General features: G+C 40.4%; 3 protein-coding genes across 3 annotated transcripts in view; all 3 read right to left on the bottom strand.

Annotated features, from left to right (window-relative positions):
* The window catches only part of LOC118419291 (zinc finger protein 436-like), a 14846-nt gene extending 12943 nt beyond the window's left edge, over nt 1-1903 (bottom strand). The window contains exon 1 of the mRNA XM_035825637.1: nt 1824-1903. The gene's annotated coding sequence lies outside the window, so the exon portion shown is untranslated. The remainder of the gene's footprint in view (nt 1-1823) is intronic.
* LOC118419760 (zinc finger protein 525-like) overlaps nt 1-2162 on the bottom strand; it is a 16710-nt gene extending 14548 nt beyond the window's left edge. Inside the window, exon 1 of the mRNA XM_035826341.1 lies at nt 1829-2162. The gene's annotated coding sequence lies outside the window, so the exon portion shown is untranslated. The remainder of the gene's footprint in view (nt 1-1828) is intronic.
* LOC118419290 (protein krueppel-like) overlaps nt 1-10549 on the bottom strand; it is an 18848-nt gene extending 8299 nt beyond the window's left edge. Inside the window, exons 1-2 of the mRNA XM_035825636.1 lie at nt 10339-10549; nt 10133-10254 (exon numbers count right to left, since the gene is read on the bottom strand). Of these exons, the coding sequence (XP_035681529.1) occupies nt 10133-10254; nt 10339-10549 (333 nt within the window). The remainder of the gene's footprint in view (nt 1-10132; nt 10255-10338) is intronic.
* Nucleotides 10550-12128: the final 1579 nt, after the last annotated feature.

Genomic DNA, 12128 nt, shown 5'->3' with positions numbered 1-12128 from the left:
GTTCCCTGTATACACTTCTTACAGCACTGTTCTATAAATGTGTTATTCAAATTAACACAGTTTGTCTCCTGATGTCTACGAGAATGCCAGTAACTTAGTTCGTTCGGAAGGGACCTTACAACCGTTGCAGATTCGCAACGTGGGCCGAGACGATACGAACAAACACAAACTTAAAAAACGTTCTGCAAGTTCAAACATACTTTCGCCAAGAGTCCCTTAACAAACCTAATTTAACAATATGCGTAAGCCTGACTTGAATCCTCCTCTACCGAACCTAGCGCAGACTGAGACCGTCAAGATACCTGGTGACCCGCGTTCCATGACCTCACTCGTACGACCCGGAAGTATATGATCGTAATCGGTTGCACGGAAACCCCCATGCAGTGCGAAATCGAGGCCGAAAACAGGCATAAAGAGCCAGTTTGAAGGCTAACTTTGACTCTTCAAATCTCAACCCGAAATAATATTTGAATCAACACGAGTACTGTAGGCGATAGAACAACTCGTGGGGATTACGTGGGCACCTTTGACAGCCTGATTTGGGCCACCGCGATTTTTTAATCTTTTTTTTACGCAACCATGTCAAGTGCCTCAAACGGGCGTCCAACAGTTCTATAGCAGGTTTCTATGTGTACTCTACTCTATTGTACTCCATGACCCACAGGGACACAGCCTACATAAATTTGATCTGGCCGCAAGGGGCGCTTTTGAGAGGGAAAATGGCATCTCCATTGCAATTCGCCCATTCAAACTTCCCGCTTAAATGAGCTCCAATCAAAACCCTCTCCTTCCCAGGCTTGGACTGTTATTGGTTTACATACAGAAAGGATTGAAGAAGACGCCATTTTTTGTAGAGAGATATTTGATGCAAGGAAAGTCAAGTTATGGAATTTTTCATGTTTTTTCTGGGATGGGGCATGTTCAAATGTTACCCAACTTCGACATAACGTAGATTAAGTTCTCCAACTCGCCCGATCTGCAGATAAAAACCAAATTGTAGGCCAATTTCTCGTCAATAAAATTCCGGAAACCCCGTGATCGGGCGACTTGGAGGTCTTTAGCAGGTCGGTCGGTGAGGAATGCCATTTCAGCTTCCTTCATTGAGGTAGACCATAGTTTGCTGCATAAATGTGTACTCTTAGAAGTAATTTGCATTTTTTTGTGGATATATTCACTTGTTCAGTTACAAGAGTTAAATTTCTAACTCACAGCTACCCTTTAGAGCCAGATTACGGGAGCCGGACCCCTAGTGACACGGCCCGCGCGGCCCGGTAAATTGGGTACAGCTGGCCCGCGCCGAGCGCGCGACCCGCGCGCGCGGGGCTTGTCGCTATGACTAAAGCCCCGCGATACCTTTTCTGTCTAGGATAACATACAGGAAGCATAATTTCTTAGTTGGAAGGGAGGCTGGATACTTTTTCACAAAGAAAATTGTCCGATTTTAGCAGGTAAGATTACAAATCCACCGCCGGGAGCAAATGCATCATAGGCGCCATTGTTAATGTGTCCCTGTGTGACCTCTCTAGCCTAGGGATTTATCTCTTGATGACCCGCACCTGCTTTCTATTTAAATTTCTAGATGAGTTCGTCGAGACTAGGTGTACCCTAAAGGTATCTGGAGAAGGATTTGTGCATTCAATACGTCTGCTTGTTGTTTTTGAACAAGGAAGTTTTGAACAACAAGAAGAAAAACATTCGCCCCCCCCCCCTCCCCATGAGGCCAGGCTTCCATCCAACACGATGTAGTCCGAGTAGCCGTAAGGTCAAAAGATAGCATTTTGAGGGTCAAAATGAAGTCATGGTAAGTCAGTAACATTCTCTACCTTACTTCTCCCAGTCTGAAGCAGTCAACAAAACACGAAGAGTAGATCAAATCGCTGGAAAAGACTAGGAAAAGACGTGACCGCGACCGCCGCGTTCCTTTCTTCAGAGAGAGACGCCCGTGACCTGTGCGAGGGTCAGTTGGGGTCAAAAGGGGTCACAATTTATGCCTGATTACCCCCTACAGGAAACGTATGTTCGCCACGCCATTTCACACATGTAAGGTCTACTTCTCGTCGTTACATTGAGAAGGAAATCTATAAATCAGAGAACGTTACATTTTGCATAATGAAATTTCCTTAAAATCTGTTGTTTAGAACTTTAACCAATGAGGTTATGATTGCTACTAAAGCTACATTGTAAAGTGGCATAAAGCAAGGACCTTTTGCTTGTACTATTAAGTCGCCACACATCTATAGTATCGGGATAGAACCTCCTTGGTCGCACAAATAACGTTACAGTGAGACCTCAGAGTTGCCCTGTCTGCACAGATGTTACAACACCCATGCAGGATGATGTCTTACAACAAATTTGGGGATTCTTCCTGCCACCTATTTACTTAAGGCTACATTGTGTATTACCATTGAAAGGGGGCGGGTTTCGAAGAAAAGGCTTCACTCCCTCGTTCAGCCGAGTTCAAGTCTAGTCTAGACTAGAATAGTCTCGGTAGAAATACTAGTAGTACCTGAACTCTTGCACAAAGTAAATGATGTTAACTTGAAAGTTCATCTGTGTTGGCAGATGTCATTCTGGGACCAAATCCAACACAAAGAAAGTTGACTTACACAAATTAGACATCCTCCTACGCAGGGACATCCGACATCCAAATGTACCCGTCACTCTTAGTTCCTGTGGATGTCTCCCCAAAAACCAGCTGTCAGCCAATCAGAGAATAGCCTTTCAGTTTTCAAAAGGGGTCTCGCGTATATATGGGTAAGCTCATTAATATTTATAAGCAGGGCGGTCAGTAACTAAGAGTGACGGTCGAAAGAGTAGGGTACATCCAGACAGGCGGTTTGGCTGTTGGATGTCCCTGCGTAGGAGGATGAACTTAGACTGACCAGCTCCAGCCTTTGTCAAGGAATGAACAATCCACTGCTGCTGTGACGTCACGTTATGTTATTGCAAAAATTACAGTTCAATCTGTTCCAGAAAGTAAACAATGGTTTTCATTGATGGCATAAACACGACATACAGTCAACAGAATGTTTATTGAAGCTTAAGAAAGGTACAAAAATGTATCATATGCAGTGAGCCTGTGCTTTTGGGAAGAACCTCAAAACAAAGATAGTGCTGAATAAAGAAACTCTTTTTTTACACAACACCAGCTTACTTTTCAACAACATTTTGGTGACCTATTCTCCAAGCAGAGTTTTAGGTTGCGGGCATTAGATAGTTGTGGCCGGGATTTTGCCTACATTAGTATCTAATCCCTGCGACCCAACTTCTGCTTGGAGGATATCGGTGACCATCTGTCACCTTCCTCAGGGCAATTCTGACTAGTTCACATTGTTACGCAGCAACATGCATCACTGCTTACAGATGCAGTCAAAAACAGAAATTATTGACATATACATGTATAATGACTGAGATGTTTACAATGCGTTCCCAGAAGGTTAAGCAGTGTGATACATACATTACAATTTACATGGCGGGTGTAAATAGACTAAATGAATAAATAATATGAACGTCAACAGCTTGTGCAACCTTTCTATTTATCTTAAGAATGTGGTCTGGACTTGAACCTGGACCTAAGTATCTATGAAAATTTGTGAATGGGCGCTACTCAAAACAATGGTCCATTCTGAAAAAAAAGGCTTCTGATTTGTGTATTCGACGTCACTGGCATTTTAAATTTCTATCTGAGTCATGTAAACGACACTAAATGCCTCTGTTTTCTGGACCGGTCCAACAACAACAAAAACGGTTTTGTACAGACACCCATTCATATTCAGTACTAGGGCTGGGTATCGGTACAGCGTACCGGTACAAAACCGTTTTTTCTTATTGGACTGGTCCAAAAAAAACGGACAGGAAAAAATTAGGTGGACCGGATGTTGGACCGATTAGAAAACTAACAGATTATTCTATCAGGCATTCACACGTTTTGGCGCTTGCAGGTGGAAGAAAATAACAAGAGTGAAGAAGAGTAGAGTTTATAGTAATTTCTACCAAGTCTTACAGCCAATCGTACAGGTGCAGTTAGCATTGCAGGATTTTAAAACGCCAGTGTAAGTCTAATACTCCACCAAACAGATTTCTTAGTAGCGAAATGGACTATTGGTATGAGTCATACTGCATCAGGTCCAGCTTCAGGTCCGGACCTGGACCTGATCCTTTGGACCTGAATTTTCTGTACTGGTACCCATCCCTATTCAGTACCATACCAACCTGATGAAACTATTCACAGTTCAAAGGTGGTGCTGATTTTCATACCCATACTGTATACATGTACAATATCAATGATTTTATCTTTGTCCAGTACTAAATTTCAATCTTTGTGGTACGAATATCGGTAATATGTTTTAGTGGCAGAAATCCTCAAGTCAAAATCTTCAATACTTGACTGTAAGTCACTGACTGCCCTCACACATGTGGCTCTCACCAATGTGTTTTGATATATGGTAGTCTAGAGTCTTCCTTTTTTCAGTATACATGTATTCACACTGGTCACACATGTAGGGCTTTCCTCCCATAGGAGTTCTCACATGTTGGAATATACCAAACCTCACAGCTGTCCTGTAACCATACATCCAGGTTTCTCACTTGACAAGTGTGCTTTACTTGATAACAGTCCAAAACCCCTTTTTTTATTAGAAAACTCACATTGGTCACACTTGTACTTGTAGGGTTTCCCTCAAGTATGAGGAGTCATATGTTGGGACAAGTTACTCTTCCTCGCAGTCATGTATCCACACTCCCCACACTTGTAGGTTTCTCACTGGCCTGTTTTATTTCATGTTTGTCCCAATTGGATTTCCATTCAGCAGAATAGTCACACCAGTTACACTTGTAGGGTTTCTCTCCTGTATGAATTTTCATATGTGTGGATAAGGCAGACTTATGAGCCATCCTGTACCCACACTCTCCACACATGTAGGGTTTCTCATCAGTGTGTTTTCTTTGATGAACGGTCAAAGCAAATCTATGGGCTGCAGAATAATCACACTGGTCACACTTGTAGGGTTTCTCTCCTGTATGAGTTTTCATATGTTGGGATAAGGTAGACTTCTCAACCGCCCTGTATCCACACTCCCCACACATGTAGGGTTTCTCCCCTGTGTGATTTAATTGATGTCGGTTCAAATTGGATTTCACAGCTGTGGAATAGTCACACAGGTCACACTTGTAATGTTTCTCTCCAGTATGAGTTTTCATATGTTGGGATAAGGTAGACTTCTGAGATGCTCTGTACCCACACTCACCGCACATGTAGGGTTTCTCTCCAGTGTGTCTTCTCATATGTTGGGATAAGTGAGACTTATAAGCAGTCCTGTACCCACACTCCCCACACATGTAGGGTTTCTTACTGGCTTGCTCCTGTCCATGACCACCAAAGTTTGAATCAGCCATCTCTTTCTTCACTTACCTGAAAGATAACCATTTGACAAATAAATCACAATCAGTATTGTGGCAATTGCTAATCAGTCCTTGTACATATACTTGAATATAATACTAGTGATGCAATGTTGCGACATAACAACGTTATAATAAAGATGTACTGAGAGCTTTTCAGCCCACCTGCCACGTTGAAAATCATAGAAAATATATTGATAATTAGTACAGGTACCACTGATTTTACTACCACTGAAATATTGACGCAGTAGGTAGCATACATGTGTGAAAAACATACTCTGGGCTTATTATACCCTTGAACTTGTACAGTTATTGTATCCATGCACCTCACAGCTACTTCTGGCACCGTAAAAAAGTACAAAAACCTTCTTGGGAATTCCTGGAGGCAGGCGGGTACAAAGACATAAGACTACTGTTCTCTACTACACCGTACTCTTCACTACTGTAGTTTATTCAGTATGCTTCTCAGCACTACTATGCTGTTCTGTACTCTGCACTACTCTACTCTACAAGTATACACTACTCTACTGTAGTTTTATCTACTATACACTACTCCAATCTACTGTACTGTGCTATATTACATTATACTATACCAAGGAGGATATAACCTCTTGAACTTTACTACGGAGCTTCAATCTAACCTCATTGAGTAACTATGATCTGTCGAGCTCCATGGATTTGAGCTTTCAGTGACCCGCACCAGATTTGTATTTCAAGATGTGTTCGTCGAGTTTGGGTGTAACCTCAATGTATCAGGAGAAGGTTTTGTTACATTTGATACATCCAAGGAGGATAGAACGAATTTTAACCTCCTTGATACATCTAACGTATTATTTTTTACAACCATTCGCCCCCCTCCCCCATGAGGCCAGGCTTCCAACACGCTGTAGTCCGAGTAGCCGTAAGGTAAAAAGATTGCATTTTTTGGTCAAAATCAATGCGTCAGTAAGGTTCTCTACCTTACTTCGTCTACTCTGGAGCAGTCAAATTCAAAAAAACACGACGGGTAGATGAAATCACTGGAAAGACGTGACCGCGTCGCGTTCCTCTCTCGTCTCTTGCCAGTAAGTGACACAGGAAGTGACCCCGTTCAGAGGTCAGTTGGGGTCAAAAGGGGTCACATATTATACCTGATTACCCACTGACAAAAACAAACGTATGTTCGTCATGTCAATTCAGTCATGTCAAGATGTCGTCATGACTTCGAGAAGCAAATCTATCAACTTGTAACATACATTTTATTCGGGGTTCTTTTATTAATAGATACTACACACTTATGATTTCGGCCACAGCAAGTAAATTTTATGGATGGCATCCTCTGCAGACTGCAAAAATAGTGCGATAGGGCGAAAAAAAAAACAAGATGGGTGAAAAAAAACAAGATGGCTACATTTTGAAAAATAGGCACCATAAAGTTGTGATCATAGAATTAAAGGGACAAAACATGGTATCAGAGCCAACAAGGCATTCATTCCAGAGTTGGTAACCACACACATAGCTTCCATATTGGTGTCACTTTTACAACTATCCAATAAGTTTCATTTCTACAACTACAGTCCTGGGTACCTCGCGAGTGTCACTTCTACAAGTACAATTATTAGGCTACAACACAATGTATTTGCTTATTTTGGTACTTTATCGTCATGTTGACCATCCCTGCAGAAGAAAAAAAATCTTGTTTTGTTTTCTGAAATCAGGCGAAAATTAATGCGCGCGCTGATGTCATCCATAAAATTTACTTGCTGTGGCCTTATAACTTTACATAGTTTTTTTTACTTCTTCATAGGGCCACACCAATTTAATTTCTTGGTTCACGGATTTTTTCATAAAAAATATGGAGCGATAGGGCGAAAAAAAATAAAAACAAGTGCATTTAAAAAAAGCTGGCGTTTCGTCTACGTTTATGAGTGTGAACTGTCTTTTTCTTGAAGTAAAATCTGTTAGAAAAAGTCACTCAAGGGCTGTTGCGTCTATAAGAAAAATTTTTATTTTGGAAAGGAGTACTGTCTAATAGCTTGTCTAGGCTTACAACTTTATTTTTAGAATGTACAATAAGTTCATTATAAAATCTATCAATATACTCAGGTACTTATGTACACTTGAAAAAGCACCATCAGCACTGTGACAAGATTCTATCTAAATTGACTACCAAATGTCAAACAAATATCCAAACCAATCAACAGCTACCTCATCTCTATTATACTGGTTTCCGCATTTACAACATTTCTTCCTTGTTTTCCTGGATAATTTTGCTAATATTCATGAAAATTTCCATACTTTTGTGTCGAGCGGTGTGACTTTCCACGTCCGTGTTGTCTGAAAACTTCTGAATGAAGTCGATACTGAACAATGGAGCATTTGCTACTGTAAGAAAGGATCGCTGTTTTTGATGGAGTTTCATGCAAGCAACATCAGGAGCCTCTGTTTACATCATGAATAGTAGTTTAGTGGCGAGTGTTTTGCGAGAAAAATCTTACCGCGTATAGGAGCCGCTGCACGGTATTTTCCATTACCATGAACAGAAAAATTCGAATGCCGGGTTTGGAATCTATGAAGTCCTGTTCATATGACAAAGGCCTTGCATATATGAAATGAATACTAAAACAATAAAAAAATGATATATAAAAATATAATATCAATAAATAAATAGAATATTTATATATAATTACCGATTGAAGTTGTTACGTGTATTATATGTGAGTGTACATTATGCTTTAACCTCACTACATAGTATTATTTATGTCTATTTTCGGTCGCTTTTTTGATAAAATCATTTTTTTCTTAAATAATAAAAGAAAATGATATATAAAAATATGATATCAATAAATGAATAGAATATTTATATGTTATCTTCAATATTTAAAAAGAAAAAAAACACTCTCGGTTTCGAACCAAGGACTTTCGGATCTGAAGACCTGTGACGTTACCGATTGAGCTAAGTTGTTACGTGTAAACATGTGAGTGTACATAATGCTTTAACCTCACTTCATAGTATTATCTATGTCGATTTTCGGTCGGCGCTTTCTTGATAAAATCTTTTTTTTTCTTGTGCAATCTTGTGGAATAGATGTTATATGGCCATTTTCCAGGATATTGAAGTCCGAAACCACAATGCAATGGTATTTCCGAACAGTTGCATGCAGTCGCATGTGTATCGTAAAAATCAAGGCTACCTGGCTTTTCTTGTTGCCATATAAGGCAATGGTTGACAACAAACATGGGAGGTTTTCATCCTGTGCGACACAGTGTTGAACCAAACCAAGCACCATGCATCCATGGATGCATCGAAGCACTGAAGGTAAAACCCATCACATTGCGTTTCGTCGCCAGAGGGCGACGAAACGCAATAAAAATTGTAAAATGGTTGGGGTAAAGATAAGGGCTAATCCAAAACATAAAGAATAAAAAGTTTTTAGCTTGAAAAAAGGTACAAAAACATTATTACTGTACAGTAACAGCACCTGTTTGTTGAAAATTACAAAAGTAGTGTCAGTTTTTATGTTTGTCCCATTCTTCATAAATGAAAAATATAACTGCAATAATAATACCCACATTTTAAGGACCTGATAATAAAAAGGCCACTTTGCTACGCCATAAAGTTGGTGAATGGTTTGATTAATGGTGACAATTTGCTGAGTGGTAATTTTTATTTTTATTTATTTTCCAAAAAATAGGAGCGAGCGAATCCGTGAACCAAGGAATTAAATTGGTATGGCCTAGTAAAATTTTTTCTCCACCTAGAACAAATATTATCTGTGATACTTGTAATATCATCAAGTATCTTATTTGTAATACTTGTAAGATCATCAATTTCCATAAGAAAAAAGGGTTTTGCTATATTGTAATCAAAGCCTTTCTCTCTCAAAATATTCACATTGGTCACTTGTAGCATTTTCATCTCATGTATTGGGACAAGTCAGACATTACAGCTGTCCTGTACCCACACTCTCAACACATGTAGGGTTTGTCACCTGCTTTTCTCGATGGCAGTAAATAAACTGTTGTTTTTTCCAAAAGAAAAATGGGATAAGTCTTCTAAGCAGTTGTGCACCCACACTCCCCACACATGTAGGGTTGTTTGCATCAGAATAGTCACACTGCCCACATTTGAAGGGTTTCTCTCAAGTATGAGTTCTCATCATCATCATCATAATTCATCCGGTTACACCAGTGAGGCACAGTCCAAAGCACAAGTTCTCATATGTCGGGATAAGTGAGACCTATCGGCTGTCCGATACCCACACTCCCCACACATGTAGGGTTTCTCACCGGTGTGTTTTACTCAATGTTGCTCCAAATTGGATTTCTGTGCTGCAGAATAGTCACACAGTTCACATTTGTAAGGTTTCTCTCCTGTATGAGTTCTTATATGTTGGGATAAATGAGACTTCTTAACAGTTCTATACCCACACTCCCCACACATGTAGGGTTTCTTCCCTGAGTGTTTTCGTCGATGGCTGTCTAAAGTGGATTTCTGTGCTGCAGAATAGTCACACAGTTCACACTTGTAGGGTTTCTCTCCTGTATGAGTTCTCCTATGTTGGAACAAGTGAGACTTCTTAGCAGTTCTGTACCCACACTCCCCACACATGTAGGGTTTGTCACCAGTGTGCTTTACTCGATGGTTGTCTAAGGTGGCTTTCCGGGCGGCAGAATAATCACACAGGTCACACTTGAAGGGTTTCTCTCCAGTATGAGTTCTCATATGTCTGAATAAGTCAAACTTGTGAGCCACCCTATAGCCACATTCCTCACACATGTAGGGCTTGTCATCAGTGTGTATTGCTAGATGTCTGTCAAAATGATCTTTTCGTGCTGTAGAATAGTCACACTGGTCACACTTGAAGGGTTTCATTCCTGTATGAGTTGTCATATGTCTGGATAAGTCAGACTTTCTAGCTGTCCTGTGCCCGCACTCCCCACACATGTAGGGTTTCTCACCAGCGTGTATTGCTAGATGGTTGTCCAGATGGGATTTTCGTGCTGCAGCATAGTCACACTGGTAACACTTGAAGGGCTTTTCTCCAGTGTGAGTTCTCATATGTCTGAGTAAGACAGACTTACGATCAGTCCTGTACCCACACTCCCCACACATGTAGGGTTTCTCACTGGTCTGCTCTTGTTCGTGACCCTCAACATCAGAATCAGCCATGTCTTTGATTAGCCTGATTAAATCTCGCTTATAGCAGCCCGCCCAACATCCGCCGGGGCCAGTTACAGCCCTGGACAGCGGAGTTTGTGTTACACAGACTAGTCTTTGATCACTTATCTGAAAGATTATCATTCAACAAATTAATCATGATACAATGCTAAACTTTCTTCCAACACAAAAGTATACATGGATCAAATTTTCAACGACCACTGTCGCCTTCTTCAGGATCAATACTGATGACCAATCACTTCAGAACATAAACTCACAAGAGTTACCAACATTATTAACATGTGATCTTGCGGACATGTGATGTCAGCAATTGGTCAAACGTACCAGGAAGTTTATAACACCCAAGTTGTCTCTGTTCTATCTATCTTTATAGGTACTGGTTAAAACCCCTTCGGGGTATCCCGACCATGTTCAGTGATGGCTGGAGTGCCCTGATGTATATAGCCTCCTTTATGCCTCTTTCATTGTGATTGTTATATTTTATGTTTATGATATTGCTATGGACATTTGTTGTCTTAAAGCAAATAAATAAAGTTCAAAGTTCAAAGTTCTTACAAAGTAAACCTGTTCAGTGTCCAGTATTCTGACTTTGTGCATTTAAGTGCCCTTTACGTTAGGTTTAAGCGCTGATTAAATATCAGTTTTCGTGCTGTGGTTAATCTATGCAGTATGCTTCTCAACACTACTATACTGTCCTATACTCTGAACTACTTTACTCTACAAGTGCAATACTATACACTACTATTCTGTACTGTAGTTTTTTCTACTAGTATATATACACTACTGTACTGTGCACTAATATACTCTCTCTACTCTCTCTTTCTACTCCAATACCAAGGGAGACCCTGAATGTTCTTAGTATCTTGAGAAGGTTTTGTAACATTTAAATCTACTTGTTGATTTTGAACATATTCACCCATGATCATATAAGGTCAGGCTTCCAATACATTATAGTCATAATGAGGTCAAAAGACAGCATTTTGGTGTCAAAATAATTTTTCTAAGCCATGGTAACTCATTTGTTTGTTTGTTTGTTTATTTAACATTAAACATTAACATTTTCTACCTTACTTCCCCCAGTCTGGAGCAATCACCAAAACACTACACCAGATTTCTATAACTTTGGGTGTCTGGGTGTACTTTCAATGTACCTGCAGAAGGTTTTGTAACATTTAATAAATCTACTTGTTGATTCTGAACATCCCCCCCCCTCCCCCATTAGGTCAGGCTTCCAACCCGCTGAAGTTAGAGTAGACTAGTCTCCAAGCAGACCCTACGGCGCCTTAGAAATAGTATCAAAGCTGGCAAGGGACTTGTATAACGGCACCTCCGGTGCCCGTTTGACTCCTTTAGCCGGCTATCTCCCTTCAGCCGGCTATACTCCTTTGCCAGCTTTGATACTATCTCCAGGGGTGCCTAAGCATTTGCACGATCCCTATGAAATTCGTACGAATATTATGTGATACACACGAATCACTATGCGAAAACGCACGAATATTATGAAATTCGCACGAATCACTATGCGAAATCGTACGAATTTTATGAAATTCGCACGAATCACTATGTGACA

This window comes from Branchiostoma floridae, chromosome 7, assembly GCF_000003815.2.
Source record: "Branchiostoma floridae strain S238N-H82 chromosome 7, Bfl_VNyyK, whole genome shotgun sequence".
In the NCBI taxonomy this organism is placed as follows: domain Eukaryota; kingdom Metazoa; phylum Chordata; class Leptocardii; order Amphioxiformes; family Branchiostomatidae; genus Branchiostoma; species Branchiostoma floridae.
Note: the sequence above shows the minus strand (reverse complement) of the source record. Positions and strands in the feature narration are given on the sequence as shown.